This window comes from Emydura macquarii, unplaced genomic scaffold, assembly GCF_026122565.2.
Source record: "Emydura macquarii macquarii isolate MOO-44397 ecotype Brisbane River unplaced genomic scaffold, CSIRO-AGI_Emac_v2 contig_1483, whole genome shotgun sequence".
NCBI classification, from domain to species: domain Eukaryota; kingdom Metazoa; phylum Chordata; order Testudines; family Chelidae; genus Emydura; species Emydura macquarii.
In genome coordinates, this window is record NW_027131620.1 from 3,021,340 (window position 1) to 3,047,070 (window position 25,731).

General features: G+C 44.2%; 1 protein-coding gene across 3 annotated transcripts in view; it reads right to left on the bottom strand.

Moving 5' to 3' along the window:
- The window catches only part of GMEB2 (glucocorticoid modulatory element binding protein 2), a 33,288-nt gene that overhangs the window by 2,270 nt on the left and 5,287 nt on the right, over window positions 1–25,731 (bottom strand). For all 3 annotated transcript variants that reach the window (XM_067554024.1, XM_067554022.1, XM_067554023.1), the window contains 8 exons: window positions 22,656–22,849; window positions 13,843–13,940; window positions 12,358–12,485; window positions 10,440–10,543; window positions 6,521–6,678; window positions 4,512–4,583; window positions 3,515–3,652; window positions 103–225 (listed from right to left, as the gene is read on the bottom strand). In XM_067554024.1, coding sequence (XP_067410125.1) covers window positions 103–225; window positions 3,515–3,652; window positions 4,512–4,583; window positions 6,521–6,678; window positions 10,440–10,543; window positions 12,358–12,485; window positions 13,843–13,940; window positions 22,656–22,786 — 952 coding nt within the window. In that variant the 5' untranslated portion in view covers window positions 22,787–22,849. The remainder of the gene's footprint in view (window positions 1–102; window positions 226–3,514; window positions 3,653–4,511; window positions 4,584–6,520; window positions 6,679–10,439; window positions 10,544–12,357; window positions 12,486–13,842; window positions 13,941–22,655; window positions 22,850–25,731) is intronic.

Sequence of the window (25,731 nt, forward strand, 5' to 3'; positions counted from 1 at the left end):
AGCAAAAAAAAAAAAAAAAAATCTATTTTCCACATAGAAAAACTCCAGGATTAGTATCAGTGATGCCAACAGAAGAGACACTGAAATTCCAGTGGGGCATACCTGCTAAATCCCGCGTGTATTGTTCTCTGGAACGATCCATCTGGCACTTGTGGCTAGCTAGAACTTTCTTTACCAGGTCCAGCATACCGAAGTTCTGAACAATGTTGTTGAGTAAGACAGCATCTTGAAACCAGAAAAATAGATACAGATCTTTGAGGAAAGAGTCATTCCCTACAGAAAGGATTTATTTTTTTCTTGATGAAAACACAGATATGCTGAAGTGATGTAGCCAAATTGGTTTTAGGATAATGCAACAGATCAGAGCTCAAGAATTAATTAATATTTATGCTTAAAATACTGAGACAGGAAGGATGGGGAGAAGCATCAAGAGATGATTAAGACACAATAGTCCTTTCCTCCAAAACAGAGACTGATAGGTCTCTGGACACATAGTTGGTTGCTATCTGGTCAGCAAGCTCTGCTGACTGGGTGACCAAAGCGTGGTCAGAGGAGAGAATTGTTTTCACAGGATGCAAGCTAAAAGCTTTTTTCCCCCTCTGTACCTATGCTGAAAATGCCTTCTTTAGCTCAGTTTATACAAAGCGTAAATCTAGATGAGTTAAGTAAACAATTACTTTTCTTTTCATTCTATTTTCTCTGCATCTGTATTAAATCTTATGGTTAAGACGACTGATGTCTGAGTAATTTCACACACACATTCCCAAAGAAAAGGGAATCCTATAACTGAAGGGTAAAGAGTTTCTGAAACTGCCACACCCCTCTCTCAGTCTCAGGGAAGTGGCAGGACCAAGGTGTCCCTTCCCAGTGAGACGTGCTGCGAAAGGCCACGACAGGTAGCACATAAGGAGAAAAGCTGAAAGACTAAGGAGGACAGGAGAGCTGACAATTGCATTGGTCCCAAGTGCTAGCCATTCCAAAATACGAAGCAGTCATATAAATGATTGTTTCTATATTCAGTGGCATGTGAGAGTGGGAAGGAAAGTCAATTTCCTTCAATCTCTGACTACATCAGGTGGTGCATCACCCTCTAATGATGCAGCACAATGAACTGCAGAAAAGAGCTCAAATTACCAGGGCATGTGCACAGATGGCAAAAACAGTGGGAATCTGTTTCTCAACTGCTGGAAACAAATTTTTACCATAGACTGCATTGTAGATTCCAAGGACACTGGCCACAAAACTACCCTGCACCACTGATTTACCACCCATAGTGGCCAGTTATTTCCAAACCCCACCCTGCCTGTGAAATGAAAGGGGTGCCAGCAAAGTGAGCATAATTTGCCTTGCTTTCATTAGGACCAGCTTTCTGTTTAAAGCTCGACTCTTCTAAGTGCTCTAAAATCAATATGGTTACTTGGTTTGCCTTGAAAGTTGTTGTGTCTCAGGGGACACAGGATTCTGTTAGTGATCCAAATTTGGGGCTGTTTGACCAAGGAAATCCCAAGATAAAGCCTCCAAAAGAAAACTAAAGTTGAGAGATTCTAGCACCCTTTTTTGGCTCACAGATATCAACAAGGCCTCAGATCATCGAACAAGAGTCCCCAATGCTACAGGGTTACACCAACAGAGTGCATGGCACCCACCAGCTCATTGTGGGAAATCAAATTACACTGTTATTTCAAAAAGATTTTGCTTCTCATCGTGAGCTTCACATGCTTATTCTTGCTCTTAAGGTATTATACTGAACATATGCAGAGCGAGAGGCTAGCTATCTGGAAAACTACCTCTAGGTCACAGGACCTGGAAGGTTCCAAAGGAATGTAACCGTCATCGAATCTGATCTCCACCCCAGGCACTCTGAATTCAAATACAACCCAGGGAAGGAATCTGAAGTGAAAAAAGCAGGCAAGTTGCTCCAATCTGCCTCTACCAAAGGGTTTTTTTTTATTCTGGGGAAATGTAATCTAAGTACAGCAGAATGTTCAAAAGGCACTGAAACTATTTTCTGAAAAGAAAATAAATTACACATGCAAATGCATTGTGCGAGGGGAGGTTGGTTAGGGGTGCAAAAGTAGGTGGGAACAGAAGAAGAGGGGCTTGTTCTGCAGCAAGGGATGGGGTTGTTATGGGGAGGGGATAAATGGGAATGGGTGGCAGAGGAGGGAAGAGTGGTTGGCGGGCTCAGATAAGAGGTGGGGTAAGGACTGGGGAGTGGGAGGGGAGAAGGCAGGAGGGGTTGGACAATGTGAGGAGTAGCAGAGGAAATGGGAGTTTTGGGGTGGAGGGCCTGTTAGCCCTGAATCTCCCATTCGGTATGCGTGTGCTGGGATCTGGGGAAGCCCTACACTTCTGAAGGGGTCTGAGCTCCTTTCCCTGCCCCTCCATGTGAGCTGGGATCTGAAGGTAACAGTCTAAACATCTGAAATCCCTGAAATGAATAGCTAAAATACATAACACATGTGGGGGAGGGGCCCAGTCTAAAGGAGGGGTAGATTGGGTAGACCTGGCACAGGGCTGGGGAAGCCTGGCTGAAGCAGAGGCAGAAATCCCAGCTGGAGGTGTGTAGTGGGAGTGAGTCCAGCTCAGTATACTGCCGCTGTGATACATGTACATGCAGCACAGCACAGGAGATAGCAAGGAGCAGCTTCTGACATGTTAATGGCTTCTGCGGTACCAACTAATGGCTTAATGGGGGTACTGGAAATGTTGAGGAGGCGGCTATGTTTTGCAAGGAATGGTTGGGCAGAGGTTAGAGAAGGAGACACACGCACCAGTTTTCTCTCACATGCTTCAGGTTACTGTAATGCCCATGCAACCTTAACTCTGCCCCACAGGACCTGGCAATAGCCACTGGGAACTATCTGCATGAACTCCAGCTGCAGTCACTGTGTCAGATGTAGCTGTACTGAATGGTGGAAGAATAAGTTGGAGCAATTTGGAAGAGTCGTGATTGGAGTATGAAGAGATCTGGGTCTGGGTTCCCCAGGATTGTTAAAGAAAAGAGATGCACGTGTCTATCACTTCAGTACAGAATTGTGTCGGATGTCAATAGTGAAGTGGAGCATCAGAGCAGTCTGTGGATTTAATGATGGGTAGGAAAGTATAGGTTTAGGTGGAATACTGCGTGCACATGTGACGGGTTGTAAAAGGGTCTGAGGTGGCTGTCAAATTTGACACGTGTGGTACTCTGCAGGAGAAGGAGGCTCAGTTTCAGCGCAGGGAGTGCTTGTCCACGACCGTGACAAGGCAGAGCGGGAGTATGTTTTGTGTGTTGTGGGGCAGCACACAAAGAAGGCAGTTAAGGCTGCGTGGGCATTTATCCTAACTGCATTTCCTCGTTTTCAAGACTGAGTTTTGCGGAACTTGATGTTCTGGGAGGGCACGAGCTATCACCCGGCAACCTTAACTCTGCGTTAGTTTTTTTGCCATTTAATAATAAATAATCAATAAATAATAATAATCATCAGGACACAAACATGCTGCTTATTAGCGCCCGCAATCTGGCTCTTACCACTAAGCTGTAAGGGGGGATCCTGGACCCGCTGCTGTAAGCCCTTCATGGTCTCCACAAGCTCCTGGTGAAACTCTTCAATCACTTGTTCCAGAAGACCTGCCTCCTTTAGACCTCGCCAGAATGTGAACGTGTCATCTGGGGGAGCAGCAAGCATAAGAGAGAACTTCAGAGTACCAGAGAAAAGCAGAGGGGAGGCTGAGTGACTGATACATCCCCATATCTTATTATGAGTCAACCCTACTGAAAGGCAGGGGCTCACCCTAGATTTTGCTCTGGTGGGGAAGCCATTCTGTCTCTAGGCAGGTGGGGATGGGGCAAAACCCAGTAGGAACAGTGAGGGAAAAGACAAGATGATTGCATAGCTTTAAAGGAAGAACATACTTTCCCCTTATAGTCCTCTCATTCCCTGTATCACGCAGGGCTAATCCTGCCCAACCGGGCAGTGAAGCTGCAGAAGAACCCGAGTCACTTTGAACCCTGAGCCAGAAGGACTGAGGCAGCGCTCCCCCAGGAGTCTCACTCACTTCTCTTCCACAAGCCAGCACAGGCACAAATCCCTATCCCATTGGGTGTCATACATTAAACTTCCACGATGCTCCCTAACCCTGCTGAATTGGAGAAGCATGGGAGAAAGCTCAGGACTCACACTCAGGTTCCTCTTATGGCAGTGCCCAGGATTTGACCCATGCTTGGTTATTCTGACACTTGGGAGCAATTTCATGCCAAGAAGATATTGTGGCCATGCTGCATACACACAGGACTTAATACTACACTAGGATAATCTAAAGCTATGGCAAATAAATACCCCGGTGAAGATAAGGCAGCTCAGAGTAAGGGAACACCTACAGGCAAAAACACTTTTCCTACTCACCCTATCTTTTTTTTTCTCTCCTCAACCTTCTCCCCCTACATCCCTTTCAAACGTAGGTGGCCCACATGGAGTATGACAGGAGATACTGACAGCATTGTGTCTTGTGGTTTTTCAGAACTGTACCTCCAATGCTAGTGGTCCAATCACCGGCATCCTCACAAGTTTCTATGGTGATTGTAGCAGGAGATCCATTTACTGCAACCAAGATTGAAAAGGAAAAGAAAACAAAACAAGTCATGGCTTTTCTATTGTCTTGCCACATAGTGTCAGGCTGTCCCTGCATTATACATCCACTCGCTACGTTACATCCAATAAAAAAGGCAAGCCAGTGCAGTTCACCATGAATTTATCTCCTCCAGATGAAAAACAAATAAACAGACACTGAAGTGGGAATTAAAAGTCACATAAGGCCATTGTGTGTGAGCTGTGCTTACCTTTCCACACAGCTGGCCAACACCCTGGGACTATTTACACAACACTTGCAAATTCTCTTTGCCCCTGGGAGAATAATTCCTTTTATGACATTAATTTCTCTATTATTATTACTCTCAGCAGAGGGGAGGCAAGTACAATTTGTATCTGGTCTGGGTAAGTGTTCATGGCAATTACCTGGCTTGTTGCCAGTCTACAGGACATAGAAGAGGGATGAAATTTTTAAAAGACTGCCTCCCACCTCTGTGTTGACAGACCTGAAGACTGAACTGGCCCCTTCATCCCCACAGACAAGGCACTTTGGGATACTGTTCTGCCCTTGCTGCTTCCACTATGATCGTGGTCCCACCCAGCCACTCATGTGATCTCTGCTCTCCACAGCCCTTTCCAATCTCTCTGGTACTGTTACTATAGAGATGGAGTCACATGTCAGTTGAGCTGCCAGGAGGATGTCAAGCCACATGCAGGAGCTGTGTAGCTCAAAATCTGGGCCAGAGATGCACTGATCATTCTGGGAACACGAGGATTCTCTACTGAAAGACAAGAGCAGTTTGTAACACTCTGTAGCTTTCAAATAATTCTTTCCCTGACGAGTTTGTTCCCTCCACTCTGCAACCTTTAATTCTCCCCATTTGTGCCAAATACAGCCCGGCACCAACAGTGTTGGAGCTTCCTGGTTTGCATGTTAACATCTCGGATTGTTAAAAGAACTGCTCACAGCAACAAGGGTTAGAGCCACACTGTGAGGTGGAACGATCACTGAAATCAACAATGGGTTAGACATGGACAGCAACCACAGATACTAGCCCAAAGCCTGCAGTTCAATTGTTAAATGCTCTGGGCAGAGCCACCACAGGGGTACAAAAACAATTTTTGTTTTTCTCCTGCAAAATCTCTGGTTATCAGATTTTTGGGGGAGTTCTCAGTGACAAAAGTACTTGCAAATGTAAGTCTTTAGAAATAGGAGCACATTCCCATAGAACATTCTCTGCTTAAGGCAAATCAAATGGTTTACAGCTTAAACTCCAAACCAATGCCCTTTTAAATTCATTTTTGTAACCTACTTGTGTGAGGTCTCACGGAAATTTGTAGCATTCCATGGCTGTATTTAATCTTTCATCAGACAAAAGTGATAAATAATTCAGACATAGAGCCTTAAATCAAAATATCTAAATTATTCAGCAGGAAGTCAGTTGCCATCTTTGAAAGAAACTGCAATGAAAGGGGCTACAAATCCAGCATGCTGCGATGATGAAATCGTGCTCATCTCTGCAGCCTATTACCACGAACACTGAGGGCGGCTAGCAGCTGACCAGATGCTGGCACCGAAGGATGAGCACATCAAGTGGGGACTACTGTGCTCCTGCAGATTATCTGGAGGCTACCACTTTTGCTATGGAGCTCCTAGTAAGCCAGGATGCAGGACGAGTAACTCTTCAGAATAAGTATCATCTTTACAGAGTACTCAAGTGACATACTCACAGGCAGCTTCTGCTCTGCCATACTGCATTACAATGGCTGGCTCTGCATAGCTCCAACACAGGAGACCCAACAACGGGGGTGGGGGAGAAGTGGAGGAGGAAAAAGTAACAACAAAAGCATGTGAGAGCCAACGGTAACTACATTCATAAAGAAGCCGTAATTAAGCTTTGACTCTTCAGAGCACCAGTTGTGAGGGCTGCGGAGAGCACTAAACATACCATCTGCAGAGGCAGGGGTGAAAGGAATGTACTCTGTTGATGTCTGGCTGGTCAGAGACACCCTGGCTCCGGTCAGGTCAATTTTAGTGCTTCGGCAGGTGTTTGAACAGACCTTGGTATGTTGGTAGAAATCCAGCTCTCCTGAATCCATGATCTTCCTGCAGCACAAGGAATGAGCATAAGCACAAGCACCACTTGTATCAGCATGGCACAGACACAGTGAGACAGATCGCTGAAAACCAGCACCCATTCCGAAGCTTTTAGCTGCATTTCAAACACATGAACTTCTCAAAACCCTGCATGAATTAACACTGCACTTCACCTGCCTGCCTTTCCTTTCTCTTAAATTTAAGATGATTCAGATTGGCCTGGTGGCGAGGAAGCAGGACATGAGATTGCCCTGCAGGATAATCAACTGCAGAAGTGCACTCGGGACTCCTGCTCACCGGACCAGTAAAGATCAGAGGGACTGGCAGAGGCAATGGGCCAAGAGTTGCTTCTATTTTCTCCCTATTATCCAATTCTGGAAGGAACATTAACCAAATCAGTGGCCCATAAATGAAAGTGAGAGGGAGAGAGAGTGAGTGAGAGAAGTCCACTATGACAGGAAGAGAGGGTAAAAAAAATGTTTACCAACAGTATTTAATTCCCTTCTATACAGCCCTTACATGCGAGTTTAACAACTATACCACCCACTAGTGGTGAGTAGCGTGCTAATACATTGTGGATAGGGCAAAACTGTCAGAATATCTACATTCTAGTCCACGTAGAGCCCTATACTAGAAGCGTGGTTTCTGAACATTATCCTAACATGGTTTGAACCTAGAGGCTGAGCAAAGGATATTATAAACCGGTTTGACAAAAAGTGGGTCTGAATTGCAATGAATACAAGATTGCTAGAGTCTGTTAAAAGGCCTGTGTAGGGAGGCCTTACTATGCAAGATTTTATGCAGCATTTGGCCTCAAACTAGATGCAGTGCCAGACACGGGGTGGAGCTAGTCAAAATTTTCTCTGAAGCCACCCATCTCCAATGGGGCTAGAAGCTACTTCCTAACTAGGAACTGTTGCTGGTAGGAAAAGCTTTCAAGTTCCCTCTTGTGGAAGGAGGTGAGCGGTCACACAAAAAGGCAGGGGCCCTTGAGGCAAAGAAAGAAGTGGTGCAGGCAAGCTGGCTGCTCACCAAGGAGAGGGACAAGATGAAGGCAAGTGGGGAGTTAGAAGGTCTGATGGGGAAGTTAGTCTGAGATTTATTGGCTGAATGCCCTGTGGAGGGTCGGTTAGAAGATAAGATGCTCAGCTGAGGGCGGGAGAGGAAATGGAAATGAAGTCACAACGGGCTTCTTTTGTTGAACTCCAGGCTCAGTTATCAAATAGGAAGAGGAGCAGAAGGACAAAGGAAGGGCTTAACCTGGTCCTAATGGACATCTAATGCCAACACGTGCCCCCACCATCACAGAATCTCTAAATAGCATTGCACAATGACAGCCTCAGACTAGGAGTGAAATAGCAGAAAGCTGTTTCCCCTTCGTAACCCAACCACCTGCCCCACATCCTGGAGACCCTCCCTCCGTGTAAAGAAGAGCTGGATGTAGCTCCTTTTGGAACCTAAAAATGAGGCATCTCGACTCAGCAAAAGGTCACTGCCAGAATGGCACAGTCTCCCTACCCGCCGGGACTGAGCACTGTCTCCACAGCATTCTCGGGGCTGCTCTGCACTACAGAGTTTTGTCGACACAAGTCAGCTTTTGTCGACAAAACAGTGATGGGAGACAAGCTACAACGTTTCCCCCCAACCGACAAGACTCCTCTGATTTGGTGACAAAATAAAACCGTCTTGACGAGAGGCGCAGAGCATTTCGCGGCAAACATCGAGCAATAAAGCGTCAGCGTAGACACTGTGTGTCGTAACTGGGCACCAGGAGCTATCCCACAACTCCCACCCTGACTGCTCTGCTCACTATTTTGAACTCAGCTGCACTGCATGCGCCCCTCCCTTCAAAGCCCCAGGAAGTTTTGAAATTGCTTAGCGTGGAGAGCTCACACAGCTACTGCCCAGCTGAGCATGCCCCTCCCAGCACCCAATCTTGCCTGGACTACAGCGGAGGGGACAGCTCATTCTCCTGGGTCTGTGGGGAGACGAGGCTGTGGGAGAACTCTGAGGGACTCAATCCTGCACTCCTATGGCAGGCATGCAGGCAGCACAGGCTGCTGGGGAGGAAGGGGGAGAGACTCCTGATGTGCTGTGCAGAGCCAGGGAGGGAGGCTGGGACTGATGTTGGGGTGTACCCCTCCCCCCACCGGTGTACAGGTCTCCACTCAACTGGGATGGGGGACAGGGTGACACCAACTGCCTGTGCACCAGCTTCTGTCTCAGGATTGGTTGCTTCCAGCTGCTGTCTGAACTTAAAGAGACAGCGTGCAGAAACACTCCCTGCCCCCCAATATACACTCTGTCTCTGACCCATTCTCCCTCCACACACACACCTCTCTGTGGGCTTCTTTTGTTTGTGTTCAGCAATGTCGGCCTGGCTGACGAGGCCGTTGAAAAGCAGCTGTCAATCTAGTAAAACACCCATGGAATGATGGGACTCAGCAACCTTCATCCTGTGATGCTGTGCCTGCCCCATGAGGCATTGCAAACCTTTCCCAAGCACCCCGCGTGCAGTTGCACAGTGGGATAGCTACCCACAGTGGACTGCTGCCTGTGTCGATTCAAGAGCTGTGTGAATGCACTCCACTGACACAAGGAGCATGGTGAGGACTTGCAACAGCAGTTTAATTACACCGGTGGCTGTATGCCAGCGTAATTTGGTCGACAAAACTCTAGTGTAGACAAGGCCACTGCAGGCTGGAGACAACATCTTGGATTGCTGGGTTCTGTTGCCACTAGGCTACTTGGTAAACATCCTTTGTAAACAGGTTTGGTTCCTCAGAAGACCAGCCTTGCTAAAACCCTGGATTATTGGGTTACAACAACCAGTGAGTAAAAGCTGATTAACAAAAATACAAGAGCAGTTTGTGTTATTGAAGGAGCTCAGGGGGCGGGGGCAGCATTGCTAGGAAAGACTGTGGAGACACTGACAATTCCAGGGTAGGAGATGATTTTGCTTCTGGCTCCAGATGAGGAGACAAGCAGATTTTGGTTGGACTGAAGTCTAGAGCTGGTGCTTTGGGAGATCGTAAAGAAGGGAATTCCTGTAACCAAGGCCAGAGAAGATGAAGGCACAAAAAGTGGTTTAAGGCAGACGTAACACAACAGAGGGTGTGTTGATGTATGGCTAGACTCTAATCTCATACTGTAGGGAATGTAGATTCAGTAGGTGGCACCCATCTCTCAATCAGCAATGAATCGATGTTCTGGAATGGGGTTAGGGAGCACGACGGTGCCACAAGTTCTGTCTTCTAGAAGAGATGTGAACAGCACAGCCTGACAACTTGTGGCCTTTAAAGATCTCATGACAGTATTTGTAAGAGGAGATGGGGTGTTAGTCCCGATCAAGTTCCAGATCAGGAAATTAACATTTTGCCTTCCCTATTCCCCCTGCATTTCCAATTGGATAGTGTATTCTCTTCACTTCCTGTTCTAAAACTGTTCAGTGCTGTTGCTGTGTGACTGTAAAACAACTGCCATGTGCCATTCTAGTGGTAGTTGCATATCACATTGTTGCCCTGGGACTATGACAGATAGATGACAGTCCATCATTTCTTAATCACCTCTGCCTACCTGCAACAAGGAAAACATTTATAGAAAACTGATCACTGGACCGACAGACAGTTACTGGGACAGATTCTCAGTGTATTCAGTAACACGCATATCCACTCAGTTGCTTAACAGCTGCATCAGAGATGCAGAACCTCCTCCTGGATTCTCTCAGAAAGAAGACACCACAGCCATTCATGCACACATGCAAGACTAACCTGAGCATGATCCCATTCATCCGGATTGCTCGCTTCCAGTCCTTCAGGGTTGACTTGCCAGCCAAGTGGACAAACTCTTTGGGGCTAATTAGGTGATTGTCAAACTGCAAAGGAGAGAAATGCAACATGGTGTGACGCAGAAGGAAAAAGGCAGACTTGCTCCACATGAGAGGACAGGCATATGTTATGTCAAGGTGCATAAACTGCATTTTAGCACAGTGCCCAGTGACAGAGCAGAACTATCCTGATAACCAAGTTTTAATATTATTGTTAAAACCAAAGCAGGGCTTACTCCAAAACTCCTGATCTGAACCACCCCAAATTTCGGGGAAGTTTCACCGGACTCTGTGGATTATGCCCATTTCTAGTGAAAAATCACCCACCAGGATATTGTGTTTACACTAAAAAATATCCTAATAGGAGCCATGAGTCTGAACTTTGGCAGAAGTTGCTTTCAAATTCTTCTCCTAGCCCTGTACATGTCAGGAAGGCCATACAAGATGTTTCCTAATGTGGTTTGTGCAAAATAATTTGCATCACAGTGTGCTGCTCACAGATGCAACAAACACACTGTTTTATTTAGCTCTCATCTGCTCCCACTAATCATCAAGCAGACTAATGACAAAAAACAGATTGCTCCCACCCACCCTTAGGATCCAGTCTTCCTAGCAGCATGTTGCCCAATGATCAACCCCACAAAGCACCTCAACAATGACCTGACAGGAAGAGTTGCGAAGATTCTAGCTCTATGGCTGCTCAGTCTTTGGCCTCTGCAGAGTCTGTCAACAAGCACAGTTAGTGCCACTGCAACAATCACTTTTGTGACATGGACGTCTGTCCCACTGGGAACTAGATTGAGACAACCAGCATATTTCATATTGAATAGCCATGTGAGGATGACATCTTTCCCTCATTACTGACTAGGTGGATTTGAACTGGTGACCTAGGACTTCATACCCATTACCAGTCTTCTGAGATATACAGTCCTCCTTTAATAAAAGTTCTGTGGGCAATTCCAGTGGTGATTTGTCACCCCAGGTCTCTTTTCATTCCCTCCTACATTAACAAGTAAATCTGATATTCCCAACTGCTATATGACATGAACCATTTCTCTATAACAGGAACCAGGGTCAAGTTGAAAGACGAAGCTGATTTCAGATGGTAGCAGGCACGACTGATCTGCTCCAGTCTCTCCTGTTTGCTTTAGAGAGAAAGAGACATAGAAAGATCTCTCTCCAACAGGAGGGGGAGTAGACCATCTCATCGAAGGCTGGCCTGCAGCACAGCCTGAAATTAGATGCTACTTAAGGAACAGATTATTGTTTACCATTGATGCTTTACTGTGTTATCATGAAACATGTTCTGGGAATGAAAAGCACCCCCTCCCCCTGCACTCAAAGAGTTTTTTCACTCCCAACTATATAGGGTGGAAAGAGTAGAAACAGGTCAATACTATCTTTACCAGGGTTTGCATTACCGTATCAATTTATCTTAAACTGAGCCAATACAGGGAGCATCTCTATTTTAGAAAACTGCTCAAAGGCAGAGCCACACTGAAGTTGAAGCTCCAGCCAGAGCTGCTCAGTTTTCCTAGGAAGCACAAAGTCACAATCACAGACAGCATGAAGACAATGGAACTTGGAATAGTTTCCTCTTCTTTCCACTTTAAAGCAGGATCTCAACAGAGTTATAACAGAGCCCTGCTTCCTTACACAGTCAGAACCACTTATGGAGGGAGTTTAGCAAACAGGAAGTGAACCAGAGAGGTTCATAGCAATAGCACTGCAATGCTGGATTTCATTAGCATCTGTGGTCCTTATTCTCCTTCCCAGATCAGGAGAGTAACCTAAGAGTGCACCACTTATCTATATAAATGAAGTCCTTCCTTATGGACCTCCGGAGAATTCTGTACCCTCACCTGGACACATTTCACATTAATGCCAGGGCACACGAACTTCCTCCATATCAGGTTGGCTTTACTATCTCCGCAGGTGATGGGGTAAACAATCTCAGCCTCCAAGCTGTCCTCCTCTTCAGCCATCTTCACTTCTCACAGGGAATGAGAGACAGGGATGGGATAGGTCAAAAGGAAAATGAGTTACAACTACTGATTACCATCAAGAGTCAAGACATTTTGGGGCAGAGTTTTAAAGCATGGGAACAAAAGGAGAAGGCAGGTAGGAAAATCAGGCTCTTCAGACAAAATTTTAGCCAGACTTCAATACCAAGCACCCAGCTGACCTCGGACAAAATGAGTGCATGCCTATTTTCGCAGGTTCACAAAAGTCAATGTGAAAATTTGGGGACTGAACATTTGGTCATTTATGTGAATGCAGAAAGATTTGAGACATGATATATTCACACACGTTATTATGATGCAACTGTCTATTTTCAAAGCAGGTGGGTCTTCTACTGTTCCCAAAGAAGGGCTTATAAGCCAGCAACCCTGTCTTTTGCAAAATTAAACACTTGCAAACCCACTTCAGCTCAGTTGGTGAATGTCTCCCACCCACCTGCACAGGAGTGAGAGCCACAGGAATATTTTAAGATATAAAAGTGTTAGTGTCCAAGCCCAAGCATCAAAATACTTTATTACAAGGATCAGAGAGGTTCTAGTAGTCACCATTTTTATTACTAGCCAAAGGGAGACTTTCCAAACTAAACTGGTTAATGCCACTGCAGCCCAGTTGGCAGAGACATTGTTGCAATCTTTTAGTCATAAATTTACCTTCTGCTTTCCTCTGAAACCTGTAGTTCTCTTGTAAATAGACAATCTGATCCCATGGCTGAATTATGGGCAAAACATATAGGTACCACATTTGACGGGGTATAAATGCAAAGCAATCCCAGTCTAAACCAGGAGAGGGCAGCAGTGTGCTATGAAGTGCATCCACCCCACTCTCCTTGGGCCTCCACTCCTTCCTTTTGGTGACATGCAGTTTTTAGGGGTTATTTTTGCAGTTTTACCAGCTTTTATTAGAAACACCAGCACATTTCAAGTTTCCTCTTTTTGATCACAAATATAGTATTTTTCTCCTTTTATGTATACAGCATGAGACACAGCATCAGGGCTTTCCATCTTTTTACAACAATTTCCTTTGGACAAGCTTTGGGTTAGTGTTCATGCAGTTAGGAGGCAGGATTATGGCTCTGCTGTTCCGTTTCCTTGAGCAAATGACAACTACAGTGATGCTCCCCGGAAATGTGTAAAACCATGACCTGATGCTGAAGGTGTCAGTCTGCCTGCTCTGCAAGGACGCTCCTGGGCTCTTACTGCCAGTGGTGCATGCTCCCAGGCAGCTGAGCCTGGCAGGCATGCAGCTCTCCACCCCTTGAGCAGCTGATATGCAAAGCCGGTACAAGGAAGTTTGCAGGAAAGGCCAATGTAGTACACTGAGCCTACCTAAAACAGCTTCTTTCAGATGTGTAGAAGCTGTGAAGGCAGCAGCGGCTGCAGCAGCTGCATTTTCTGTCTCCAAGGTGTCTTCATTTAGGTCGCCACTGGTAAAAAGAGTTGGAGAGAAAAATTAAGTAATTTAGCTGCATCATTCCCATTTCTGATCTCTGGAGTGAGCCTTGCTTTGATACTTGTAATACATTTTGTTGTGAGCCAAAAGATGTCCCCGTAATCTCTAGAAATGCAGATCTCTTTCCTTAAGAAAGCATTCATTAGCATAAGCTAAATGATCTTTTCTTCGCTTAATTAAACAATTGCTGCCTGGTGTTGCTAACTCCAGCTCAATCCAATAACACACGTGATCCCTCTGCTGTAATTTCTTGATGTGCTCATAAGAAGCTGGCTATTTCCCTCTGCCAGCACAATGGAAATCAAAAGCAGACTGTTGCCAGTCACTTTTACAAAGATTCCCAAAGGAAGCAAGTGGGCAACAATCCACAGCTGGCTGGGGCATAGACTAAATGACCTAACAGGTCTTATTTTCCATCTCTAACTTCTATGGTTCTGTGTTTCTTAGGAAGAGGACCCGAGGGGGCTGAAAGAATAGTACAGTATTTCATTAAAACTTTTTTCCAATATGGGTTAGGCATAACCAGGAGGAAAAATTAACAGATCTTTTGCCTGGAAGCAGGGTTTTATTAACTTTGTTTGTGAACTTGAGTGAATCTTGGTGACCTTGGAAAAATGTGGCAGCAGCCTGGTCCGGCATGTCAAAAGCATCCAATGTGATCACCACCTAGAGTAGCTGATCATTCTGAATCTATGTATGGACACTGGGCATGTCATTGCACCCCCAATGAACTTGCTGAATGTTAAAAGCTATCAGTTCACATTAAATAGGAAAAGGACAAGGGGCAAAATAAACAGACAGAGGTCCCATCTACACAGGACTTTCAGTCACATTCTGGAAAACTGTTTAAAGCATGTTTTAAACTTGGTCGGCTGGGTTATACTAGTTCTGCCAGCTGATGAATGAGCGCAAATTATGTCCTACCTGGTGTGTAATGCATTTTATCCCAGGAGGAGAGCGAGGCTAGAAGGATTCTGAACCTGGATTGAATTCAATTTGATCCTGTCCATGTGGACAGATGAAGAAGAGAGGGTTTGAACCCATACTCAGTGAGCATAGGGGACCCAAATCATCAATTTCTGCAATATTTATTTTAAATAAATTTCTGGACCTTAGAGTTTCAAGGATAATTTTGCAAATGTGAACCAAATGCAAACCAAGGCAGTGCTGCTTCCTGTATCTGGACACAGACAGCTCCAATGTCTCTGCTGCTGCTTAGTAACTTTGGCCAAACTTCTGAGTGAAATGAATCAAACTCTGGCCAATTTCACTGCTTGTTTTCAGAAACTTGCTGTGCAACTGTCAAGGGCCATGTCAGTGTCAAGCTGCTGCTGCTGCAGCAGCAACAGGCGCTACACTTAGTCACAGGGTAGGAGGATCCAGGGAAATGAAAGCCTGAGAAAGGAGTAGTGAGACTCACCCGGCTTGAAACAACCAAAAAGCTCTGGAGGGGCGAAAAAACCAACCAAGCCACCAAACAGGAAGCTCCTCTCTGCTCTAACAGCAAGAGGGAGACATATCTTCTATTTTATTTACTAACCAGAAGCTAATATATAAGACAACCCCTCCAAAAGGGCTGGGGTCAACACTCTGGTAAGCACCCTACCCTTCTGCTGGAGGAAGAGGCAGGAGAAGCTGGGCTTCTAACTGAAGTGTTCCCCCTGGATTTCACTAGTGGGGTGGCCCCTCCTCTTGCCATACTCTGGCACATAGATGAGTTAAACTATGCTTGGCATGGTTGTTAAACATGGTGAAGACAGGATTGGAAGGAGACTGGAGAGAGTATGTGCATGCTGGAAAGGGAATACTTGTATCTTCTGCTTTAAGGAAAAAAAGGGCTAAAACAAACCTGACAGCCATGGTTTCAGAACACAGTATGCGCATGGGTGATGTGCAGAAGTTACTTATAATGCATATTGGTATTTGGGGATAAAACTAAAAACCTACAGAGTAGCTCATGTCATCGCTGTTTCTCACCATTCCTCCCAGTCACTTAGACCAGAAATCAAAGTAGGAGCTGCTAGCCTCAGCTTAATACCTTGCTCTCCTTGCCTGGAATACCTGTACTTGCTGTGAAGATGGAAGTCAGAGCCCCTTCTAGGTTTCAGTTTGCTCATGCATCACTAGAGAACTGCAGGGACACGTTTAATTGTCGCTACTGCATACTAGCTTCTCCCTTGGGGTTTTTTTTTTTTTTTTGGCAACTGAATATTTTTCCCCTAAAGATCTGTAAACAAACCAGTCAATCCATGAATACAGATGTGCATTTTATAGCCCAGAGCTCAGACTGTTTGGCCTCCGACAAGTTACTACATATAGGTATAAGCCACTGCAGCCATAGGCAGACAGCTAATTAAAGACAATATATCAAAGTATTCCTCTCCTTCCTCCCTTGTAGTTGTGGCTCTCCCCACCTTTCAGTGCTTGCTAATGAAAGGACAGACAGACAGACAACTGATTCTGCATGGCTTCCCTATCCTCCCAATTAGTCCCTGGCCTGCATCAGCTTTATCTGCAGAGTACAAATAGACTATTCAAAGAGAAGCAATTTTAAAAATATACACCAATTTGAAATATATTTAGACTACTTTGGACTGTAAATATTTCTTTTTACAATCAGGGGATGCTGTTGCAATCTTAGCTAGCACATAACACTTATGCTGCATGTGTTAATCTTCTCCCCATGCAAGGAAGCAAGGACAGGCTGGCCACTTGATGGATAACATCTATGACTCATGTGAGCTCTGGATATCAGTCTGCATGGCCATCTCTACTGGATTTTAAAGTTGTGCATTTGGATTTTCTGACAAAGAGGCCCAGTCTAATTACCACAGCACATTCTCTCCACCTCTCTTTAAGTCCTGGGGGGGGGGAAGGGAGGAAGAGGAAATGATAGTTAACAACTTTCCTGATGCTCAGCAGTTTCACTATGTACAAACTGGGCGTCCTAAGCAGGAGTTGATGGAGGATGTAAATCTAAAGTCTGGCCTGCTCTGATATCAGGGGATGGGGAGAAGGGGGGGAGAAGGGATTGAAATGACTGACTGACTCAGTGATTCACTGGCTGATTACATAAAGCAGCACTAGCTACATCGGAAAGTCAAGTTCAAGAGCAACCGGTTTTTCCCTTCGGACTTCTCAGCAGATGGCTGCAGGGTGGAACTGCAGTCTGAAGAAGTTGCTCACCCTTCCAGCCACAGGACAAATGCCTTATTCACACAGAGCAGGTGTAGCTGTAATGTGGAGATAGGGGATCTGGTGTGGGAGGCATCTCAGAATCATGAGGTAGGTGAAAACTCTCCTAGGATTTCAGAGTTCTTGCTTTGGATAAGCAACATCACAGGGAGGAGGAGATTGGATATTCTCATATGCAGGTCTCTCAATCCCTCCTATTGAAGCTGTTCCACTGTGGGGGTAACAGTCTTTGCAAAACTAACTCATGACACTGTTGAGGCTCCTATAAAATATTTTTCCTGCAGAGGTTTAACTGGGAGAAAAAGGGTATTTGAAGTAGAATATACCAATTTTCCCTCTCTGCTGTGCCACATCCTTTTGTCCCACCTGCATCTGTTTCCCTGTGCAGATGCAGAACAGTTGTGCACCCAGCAAAAAGGAGTAGCATGAAAGAGTACTCATAAGTCTCTCCAGCTGCAAATGTGTCCACCACCAAACAAGTATTTGCATTAGCTGGTTGCCATGACAAAGCTGTGGGAGGCAGCCACTGCTCATATTTCCTCAGACAGGATCGCTCTCAAGTTTCTCCCCAGAAGGAGCCATAAACCAGAGGAGGAAAAAGAAGAAACTAAGTGCACATGAAGAGACTGGTTCATTTCTTCTTTCTCAATTGCTTTTACTTAGCAGTGGAACCATTGAGAGAAACCTCAGCCAAAAAAAAAAAAAAAGAGGTGCAGAAGGAATTCTGATCAGAAATACAGGTCAAGTGACCATGACATAGACTTAGACCATTTTTAACTACAGACCAAGTGTACTGTAGACACCTGCAATATTAGTTTCTGTACTAACACTGAGCGTCCCTACCCCACACAAATTGCCAGGCATTGCCATTTTTCAATTTCCTCTGCATTTAGCATTTGTTTTATTAATAAGTTGTTCAACTAATACATTTTTATGCTTTGATTGCAGGTTTGGTTTTTATAGTAAAAATAAACCTAAAATAGCATTAAAAAAATGTATTATTCAGAACGCTCTTTATTTCAATAGGGCCATTAATCTGGACTCTGTTGTTTTAAATGTCACATGTGATAAAAGCCAAGTTCAAAGCCTATTTCACAGGGCAGGCTGTGACCCACACAAGGCAGGTGGATCCAAATTCAGGCTCCTCAGCCATTCTCCTTGTGCTAGTAGGCACTGGAAAATGAGACAAAGGAGAGGAAGCCAAATGGACTATGGAATCTCCTGAAAAGATGGGAGTCCCTGCAGTGGCAGTCCAGAGAATCTAGCGAGTCTCCAGCAGGGACCCATTCTCTCATCTACTAATGATGCTGCAGACCTGCACAGAGAGGTATTCTGTCTGACAACAGTAATCTTCTATGACTTTCACTTCACAGGTCTCAAAATGTGACTCCTTCTGAGGCCATATCCACATGCTAAGGTCCCAGGGTGGGAAGGAAGGAGTGAGACAGACAGAAGGGACAGACACTATGCATGTTTTGGATGTCTCATAAAAGAACAAAATCTCCTAATCACACCCACCCTGACACACAGAGAAACAAATGCCTCTTATGACTATGACTGAATAAAAATTCAATATCTTCCCCCCACTCTATGGAATTACTCCACTCCTGATTATTAAAGATACAAATGGACAGACAGATAGATAGAGCTGCTTTCAAAACTGCTTGGGGGAAAGAAAAAAGTCACACCCAAACATTTCCTTCACCAGGGCACCAAAAGCACATTATACTGCTTCAACTGGATCTATAGGGGCACTTGGCAACACACACATTAAAAATAAAAACTATTTGGCACCCATCTTACATATCAGCTTTCTAGTTTCATATCTGACTGCTTCCTTGATGGGCAGACTATGGGAAGATAATGCAGGCAGAAACAGCAGAGAACTGCACAAAAGGCAAAGGGGAAAGAACTGGCCTATTGCTCCCCATTGCCATATATTAAGTTGGGAGAAAACAGCTCTGCCAATAGCAAACACATAGGCATCCAAGAGATATCAGATGAGAGAAGCCAATTTCCTCACAACTGGCACATTAATTGCATTTAACATCTCACATCCTTCCTCACCCTCACTTGCTTGGTGACGAAGGAAAAGAACACATCATTTCTATTGGCCATGGTGAATTGGAAGCCAATGGAATGGCCCATCTCTTGCTGGCCATGGCATTTTTCATAACAGGGATTAAAGCCTGTTAACAAGGATCTTTGAGGTTGGTTACAGCAGAACGACAGGAATAGTATTACACTTACTGACCCTTTTGCAATATGGACTTTGTAACCTGATGCACTTCCCTAGAGCTGCAGGAAGAACGTGAAACAGTTGGAGTGGGGTGTATTTGTGGAAACAGGACAAGAATGTTTCCCTATGAAGAAGGGCACTAAATGGCAGCAGACTTACCAATCTATTTCAAACAAGAGATCATTTTGGTCAAACCAATCAGTTTGGAGCCGATTGTAAATATGAACATGGATTTCCTGACTACTGAAATCCAGAAGCTCTGGAAGTACCAGCATGTATATGTGCTCTGGGTCTAAGTCAGGGAAGTGCCAAGGAAAATTACACCAAGTAACACAAAAAGTCCTTCTCTACTTGGAGCTTCTACGCCTGAACAGGCCATTTTCATTTTGTAAACACAAAGAGTTAGCCAATCTGTGTCTAAGAACACAGGAACTAACACAAAATCAGTACCATTTCTAGAGTATCAATTTACAACAGTTTTTTGAGAAGCACAACTCTGTTCTAGATCTCTATAGTGTTCTATATGCTCTATAGTGATTTCATTGACATCTGTCATCTTTATTGCTAAGGGCATATTAGTAATTCCCCTGGCACTGCTGAAAATAACAGCAAGAAGGTTTCTGCAGAGTGCTGCTAAAATCCTGGACCCCCAAAAATACACATTGCAGACAAAAGGTTTCGCTATATCACAACATGAAACAGTTATGAATCAATTTCCTGACATGGAGCACACAGTTTAGTGAATAAAACACTGATTTAGTCACCTGCTTTCACTCCCACACATTCATTTTCACCTTAATGTGCACTTCTCTGAAAAGTGACCATCAAAAATGGTACTTTTTAATTCAAAAGATATTCTCCCTATGTGTACAAAATCCTATCTGCTTAGTGTCCAAAAACAGTTTGTTCTGCTTTTCTACTCCTGTTAACGTTGAGCCAACACAGCTAAGATCGAATGAGCTGCGAATTCTATTCTAGTTTGAGTATTAAACAGAATTACCAGGAAGTTCCAATCATTACAGCTATAGAGTACCATTGAAGACAGCCGGGTTATGGAGGTGTCACTGAGTACATAATTTGAAGACAGATGAGTTGCACAGGTGCCACTGAGGACCTATTGGTCGCAATGATGAATGAGATAGAAAGAGCCCAGTTACTTTCTCACCAGGCTGGGTTTGTAGGGATGAAAATTAGAAGCAGCATCTTTTTACTAATAAACTAAACATTTGAACTGGAGTCTTTGAGAAACCATACATACGGACTCTCATGATATTTTTCCAAAGTCATTTTGTAAAATAGATTTGTATTTTAAGATCCTTAATTAAGTTAATTTGGAACGTGCAAGGAATGCAGACTTTGAGAACCCAGTTACCTCAGTGTGGTCTACCTACAACACTGTAGTTGAAAAACTGATACATGAATGACTTGAGCAACTAATAGACTCTTAGAAATATAATCCTGCCTCTATGTATAACACTACAGTGAATTATGGCCTTAACTTGATACATATCTATGCAAATGCAAGCTAACCTGCATACCCTGTTGATGCAAATTTTGAATAAGAAAGTCAAGTGCTCCAGTGGTAAGTTTTGTTGGTGCATTATGCTTATTGGGACAACAGTATTAATCCAAGATAGCTGGTACAGCGTGTTATTTCAATCAGTTTCCAGATTTCTTGAAATGAGATTAGCATAGGATCATCTGGAGCTACCTATTGTTATTTAATTTTTCTTGACTTGAAATGATTACTTGATTGCATTGTACAGACATTTGCTGACCTGAAACAAACAAAACAAAACAAAACAAAAAAAACAAAAAAAAACCAAACAAAAAACAAGAAAAAGAAAAGAAAAGAAAAAGAAAAAACAGTATTGTAAAAGATGTAAAATTCAATACACACGTGGATGCCTAAACACGTTTTAAAAAAAGAAAAAATAATCCTGCACTGGCAAGGAGACTGGCTCTGTCTAGATATTTAGATGACCCTCAGCACCTGCTGAACACTATCGAATTTATCCTCAGCACCCGTGAGGAACAGGAAAGTGCTATTATCCCCATTTTACAGATAGTGAACTAAGGCACAGAAAGACTAAGTGGCTTACCTGTGGTCACACAGGCAGCCTAGACACAGCTAAGAATTTAACCCAGATCTCCCTTGTCCCATTCAAGTGCCTTAACAATAAGATCACCCCACCTCCTCTCTAGAGATAACCTACCATGTCTTTTCCATCTCTAAAATGTATGATTCTCAAACAAATGATGCTGCAGTAAAAGAAGAAGAGTAAAAGACTCTGCAAACATTTAATGTTTGCACAGTACAGCAGTCTGAACTAGTGGTCAGTTTGCTGCTCAAAAGAAGGCCTTCTCTCCCTACCTTATTAATCTATGTGATTTAGCAAGTAAGCCTAAGGGTGGCTCAAGAAGAAAACCCACTGGAGTCCTCGGCACTGTTCCGAATATGGGAAGAGACACAATGATGCCAATTTGATGTCAGCACAATGTTGGAAGATGAGAGTGTGGGATTGTGAAAGGATCTCCTCACATGATTTCATGGAGAGAAGAGTGTTGTATCCTGTACACTTTCCCCAATCACCCTCAGAAAACAGCAACATTTCTTTTAACCTTTTTTTTTTTTTGCTTAATTTAAAGCCATCTGTGCAACTTGAAGGTTTGGGAGGAGATATCCCCTTTGCTTCAGGCCCTGTCTACACTACATCTTAAGACACTCCAACAACTGCGTTTTTGTTACTAAGTTGCCCTGGCCAGTGTAGACATGAATGCATCACACTCCCCTCAATCAAGAACTGTTTTAAAACTCTGCGCTATATATATATATATATATAAAAATATAAAATCCCCATCCATGCTACAAAAAACAGGAGTTTAACAACAGTGATTAAACTGTATTGTAGCTGAACCACGCTATAACATAGTTTTGTCCAGCACGTATGGATAAGGCCAACCAGACTAGTACTACATATACTTGGCCACAGATTATCAGGAAGGAGATATGGGGATTATTAATCTAACTCCATTTAGTTATCATGGTATCCAAGGTGATGGTGGGGGGAATCTTGGTCATCTCTTGTCAGGAAAACAAGTCAAACAACCACAGCACAGGCAGGATCATAAGGGAATGACTCTCCTCCTATTCTGAACCCTATATTTCACTGGTATTTAATGTCTGCTTGAGTTGAATGTTAAAGCCTCAACCTTCATGTCATGTCTACTGCATATGGAGAAACCATTTCTTACCCATGTTGAGACAAGTTTGTGGTCACTAGCACAGTTTTCACCTCTTCCACACCACTGCCATCAACCACATTGTCAGGTGTCGTTACCACGACCACCTCCTCCATGTGAACGCTCACATCTGGGGTTGCCATGGTTAGGCAGGAGAGCACAGTGATCACCAGCTGCTTGGAGAGGCCGCTCCGTGAACTGGTGTCCTGTCAAAAAAAGACAGACCAAAAACATGATACATGAGAAGATTCAGACTAGTAAAAATGGCTAGAAAGATAAGAACCAACATGGAACAGGAGCAAGACTGCCTCAAGGATTTCATAGGTGAATCTCACCTCCCAAACAAAATATTAGCAATTCCCATCCCACTGGTCCCATCTTGAGAACAGTCCAAGTGAAAAGGACAAGAACCATAAGCCAGGATATTGGCTGCTGGAAGGTAATTTGGAGTGGGGCTATGATGGTAGGAGAATTTGCATGGTCAAGGAAGAGAAGCAGGGGTGGACTGATAAGGGTGAGTACAGGAATAAGGGCTATGTTTGTACAGCATGTCGGACAATGGGGTCCCGACTTGGGACTCTAGGTGCTTCCACAGGACAAATATTAAATAATAATAGGAATCTTCTGGAAGCATACCAGAGAAGCAGGTGGAAGTGCAAGTGTTAACAGTGCAGAAACCCCAGACAGCAGCAGAGATGGTTTGGAGACCTAGGGATTTTGGGGCTGGAATAAGTAAGTCAGGAGCTGTTGTGACTGGGTATTGGGCCAGCCTCAAGGGGAGGAGGAAGAGACAGGGTAACAGTTGTTCACAACAGGTGGTGAAGAATGTAGTGTGTAAAGGTTTTAAGCACATTAAATAGGAAACACAAAGTTTTAAACATAATTTTACTGACAGTCACGCTAGATATTACATAACAAGAAAAGAGAGACATTATAAATTGAGGCTGTATCCCAAAATGTATCTGATGGCATTCCTTTAAGGAGCAGAAGAGGGTGCCTTCAGATTTCTGGAAGTTATAGTGATTTCTGTACATTGACTCATGGAAACCAGTCAGCTCCAGGATGTAAATGCAAATTCCTTCCACTCTCAGAAGTTTTAACGTAAAACAAAACTTTGCAGAACTGAAAAGCATAAAGTGACCGAGGAAACTGTTTTCAAGTCAATGTTTCTAAGGGATCAGTAACAAGTTTAAGAGAAAAAATATTTTAAATCTCTGATTTTAATGTTAATGGTGTCCTTTTAAAGTAATAACTGTCTGAGCTAGTTCTTGCTATCAGCTTTCCATAGTTTTCCTTTCCCATTACTGGCTCGCCTCCTAGCTGCTATTGACTGAAACAGGGGGAAAAAAAAAAAAAAAAAAAAAAAAAAAGACATCCTGAAGAATCAGAAGACTTCTTTGCCTTACTAAACGTATCACCACAGGGAATCCCTCTCTTAGTTTCATTGACATAGATAATCTTATGAGCAGTGAAGCTGTCACACTGCACCTACACATACTGTAGCTTAACACTTTCATTATTCTGTACTGCCGTGTTCTTTGTTAGGGCTGGTCTACATTACACAGTTAGGTCGAAATAAGGCAACTTATGTCAATGTAATTATGTCAGTGTCTACACTACAGCCTTCCTCCTGCTGATGTAAGTGTCTTACTACACCAACATAATAATTCCACTTCCACAAGAGGTGTAAAGCTTATGTCAGCATAGTTAGGACAACAGTGTCTACAGTCCCTTACATGGGCTATTGGTTGTCTTGTCAATTTCATGGCTCCAAGAAAGCCAGGCAGCTAGAGCCCAGCTGCACCTCACTCCCCTGGAGAGCTGGGCGGCTGGACCCCACTCCCGGCTGGGAACCGGGGCAAGAAGCCCAGGCGACTGGACTGGGCTCCTGGCAGGGAGTGGGCTGGGGGAGTGGGGCGAGAAGCTGGGGCAGATGGACCCTGCTTCCAGCTGTGAGTGGGGGACGACAAGCCTGGGCAGCTGGGACAGGAGTGGGGGGAGGCAAGAGCCCCGGGGGGCAACTGAACTCCTGGTTGGGAGCTGCATGGAGCTGAGAGCCCTGACTCTCAGTCCTCCACACTGCCTTTCTTCAGTGGGTGGAAATGCTCTTGGTGAGGACACACACCACCGACAAAAGGAGGGTAGTGTGGACATCAGCCACTGCACTAATTACATAGGATGGTTTAGGTTTGTAGTGTAAACATGCCCTTAGAAAGTCTGTTCACATAATACCAAGATATACCATGTTAATAGGCTGCACTGGAGAAGTGAGTCTCCAGCTATTAATGGTAGCTATTTATTATTCAAAGTTCAATTCTTCTCCATAATGTGACTATGCAAAAATGGCATATTCATACTTGGTGGATCTGCTCCTTTGGCGCACTGAGTCTCACTTTACTTACCAAAGTTATTACAACAGTCATCCCTGCAGAAGCAATAACTTTCATCTGACACATTAAACTTGGATACTTTTGGCTTATGTACCATGAACAAAATTGTTAACTAAGTTCCAGTTGTAGGGTCATCTGTGTAACTCCACAGGCTTAAAATTGCACTATTATTTACACTTGTGCAAACCCACAATAGCGTTGCACAGGTGTAAGCGAAAGCAGCATTTGCCTTTCAGAAAGTTTATTACTAGTGAAAACAACACAACATGGCTTTCAGATACAAAGCAGAGCTTGAAAGGCTGACAATTAGGGGAGAAAAAAATCTCTTCAGTTGTGAAGCAAGCAATATTTGACATATTAACTGTGGAACCACATCATCCCTTTTTTTAAAATACACCCACAAAGTCACTTTTCAGAGCAGAACGACACCACACATACGGGTGTTATCTTAAACACTTCTGGAACTACTTTCTCAAGGTGTAAAACAGATTATTGTGGACAGTTTGGATTCTGAGATCAGTGCAAAAGATTACAAGAGACAAAACCAGAAACTTCTAACAGAAGCCCTACCGTGCATGCTTGCTTGCTTGCTCTCTCTCTCTCCCCCCCACATCTGCACCCAGGCTACTAGCAGCTGCCCTTCCCCTTCTGAGCACTGGTGCTCACGGCTGCTGCCTTCGCTGTCTCTGCCTTCCTGG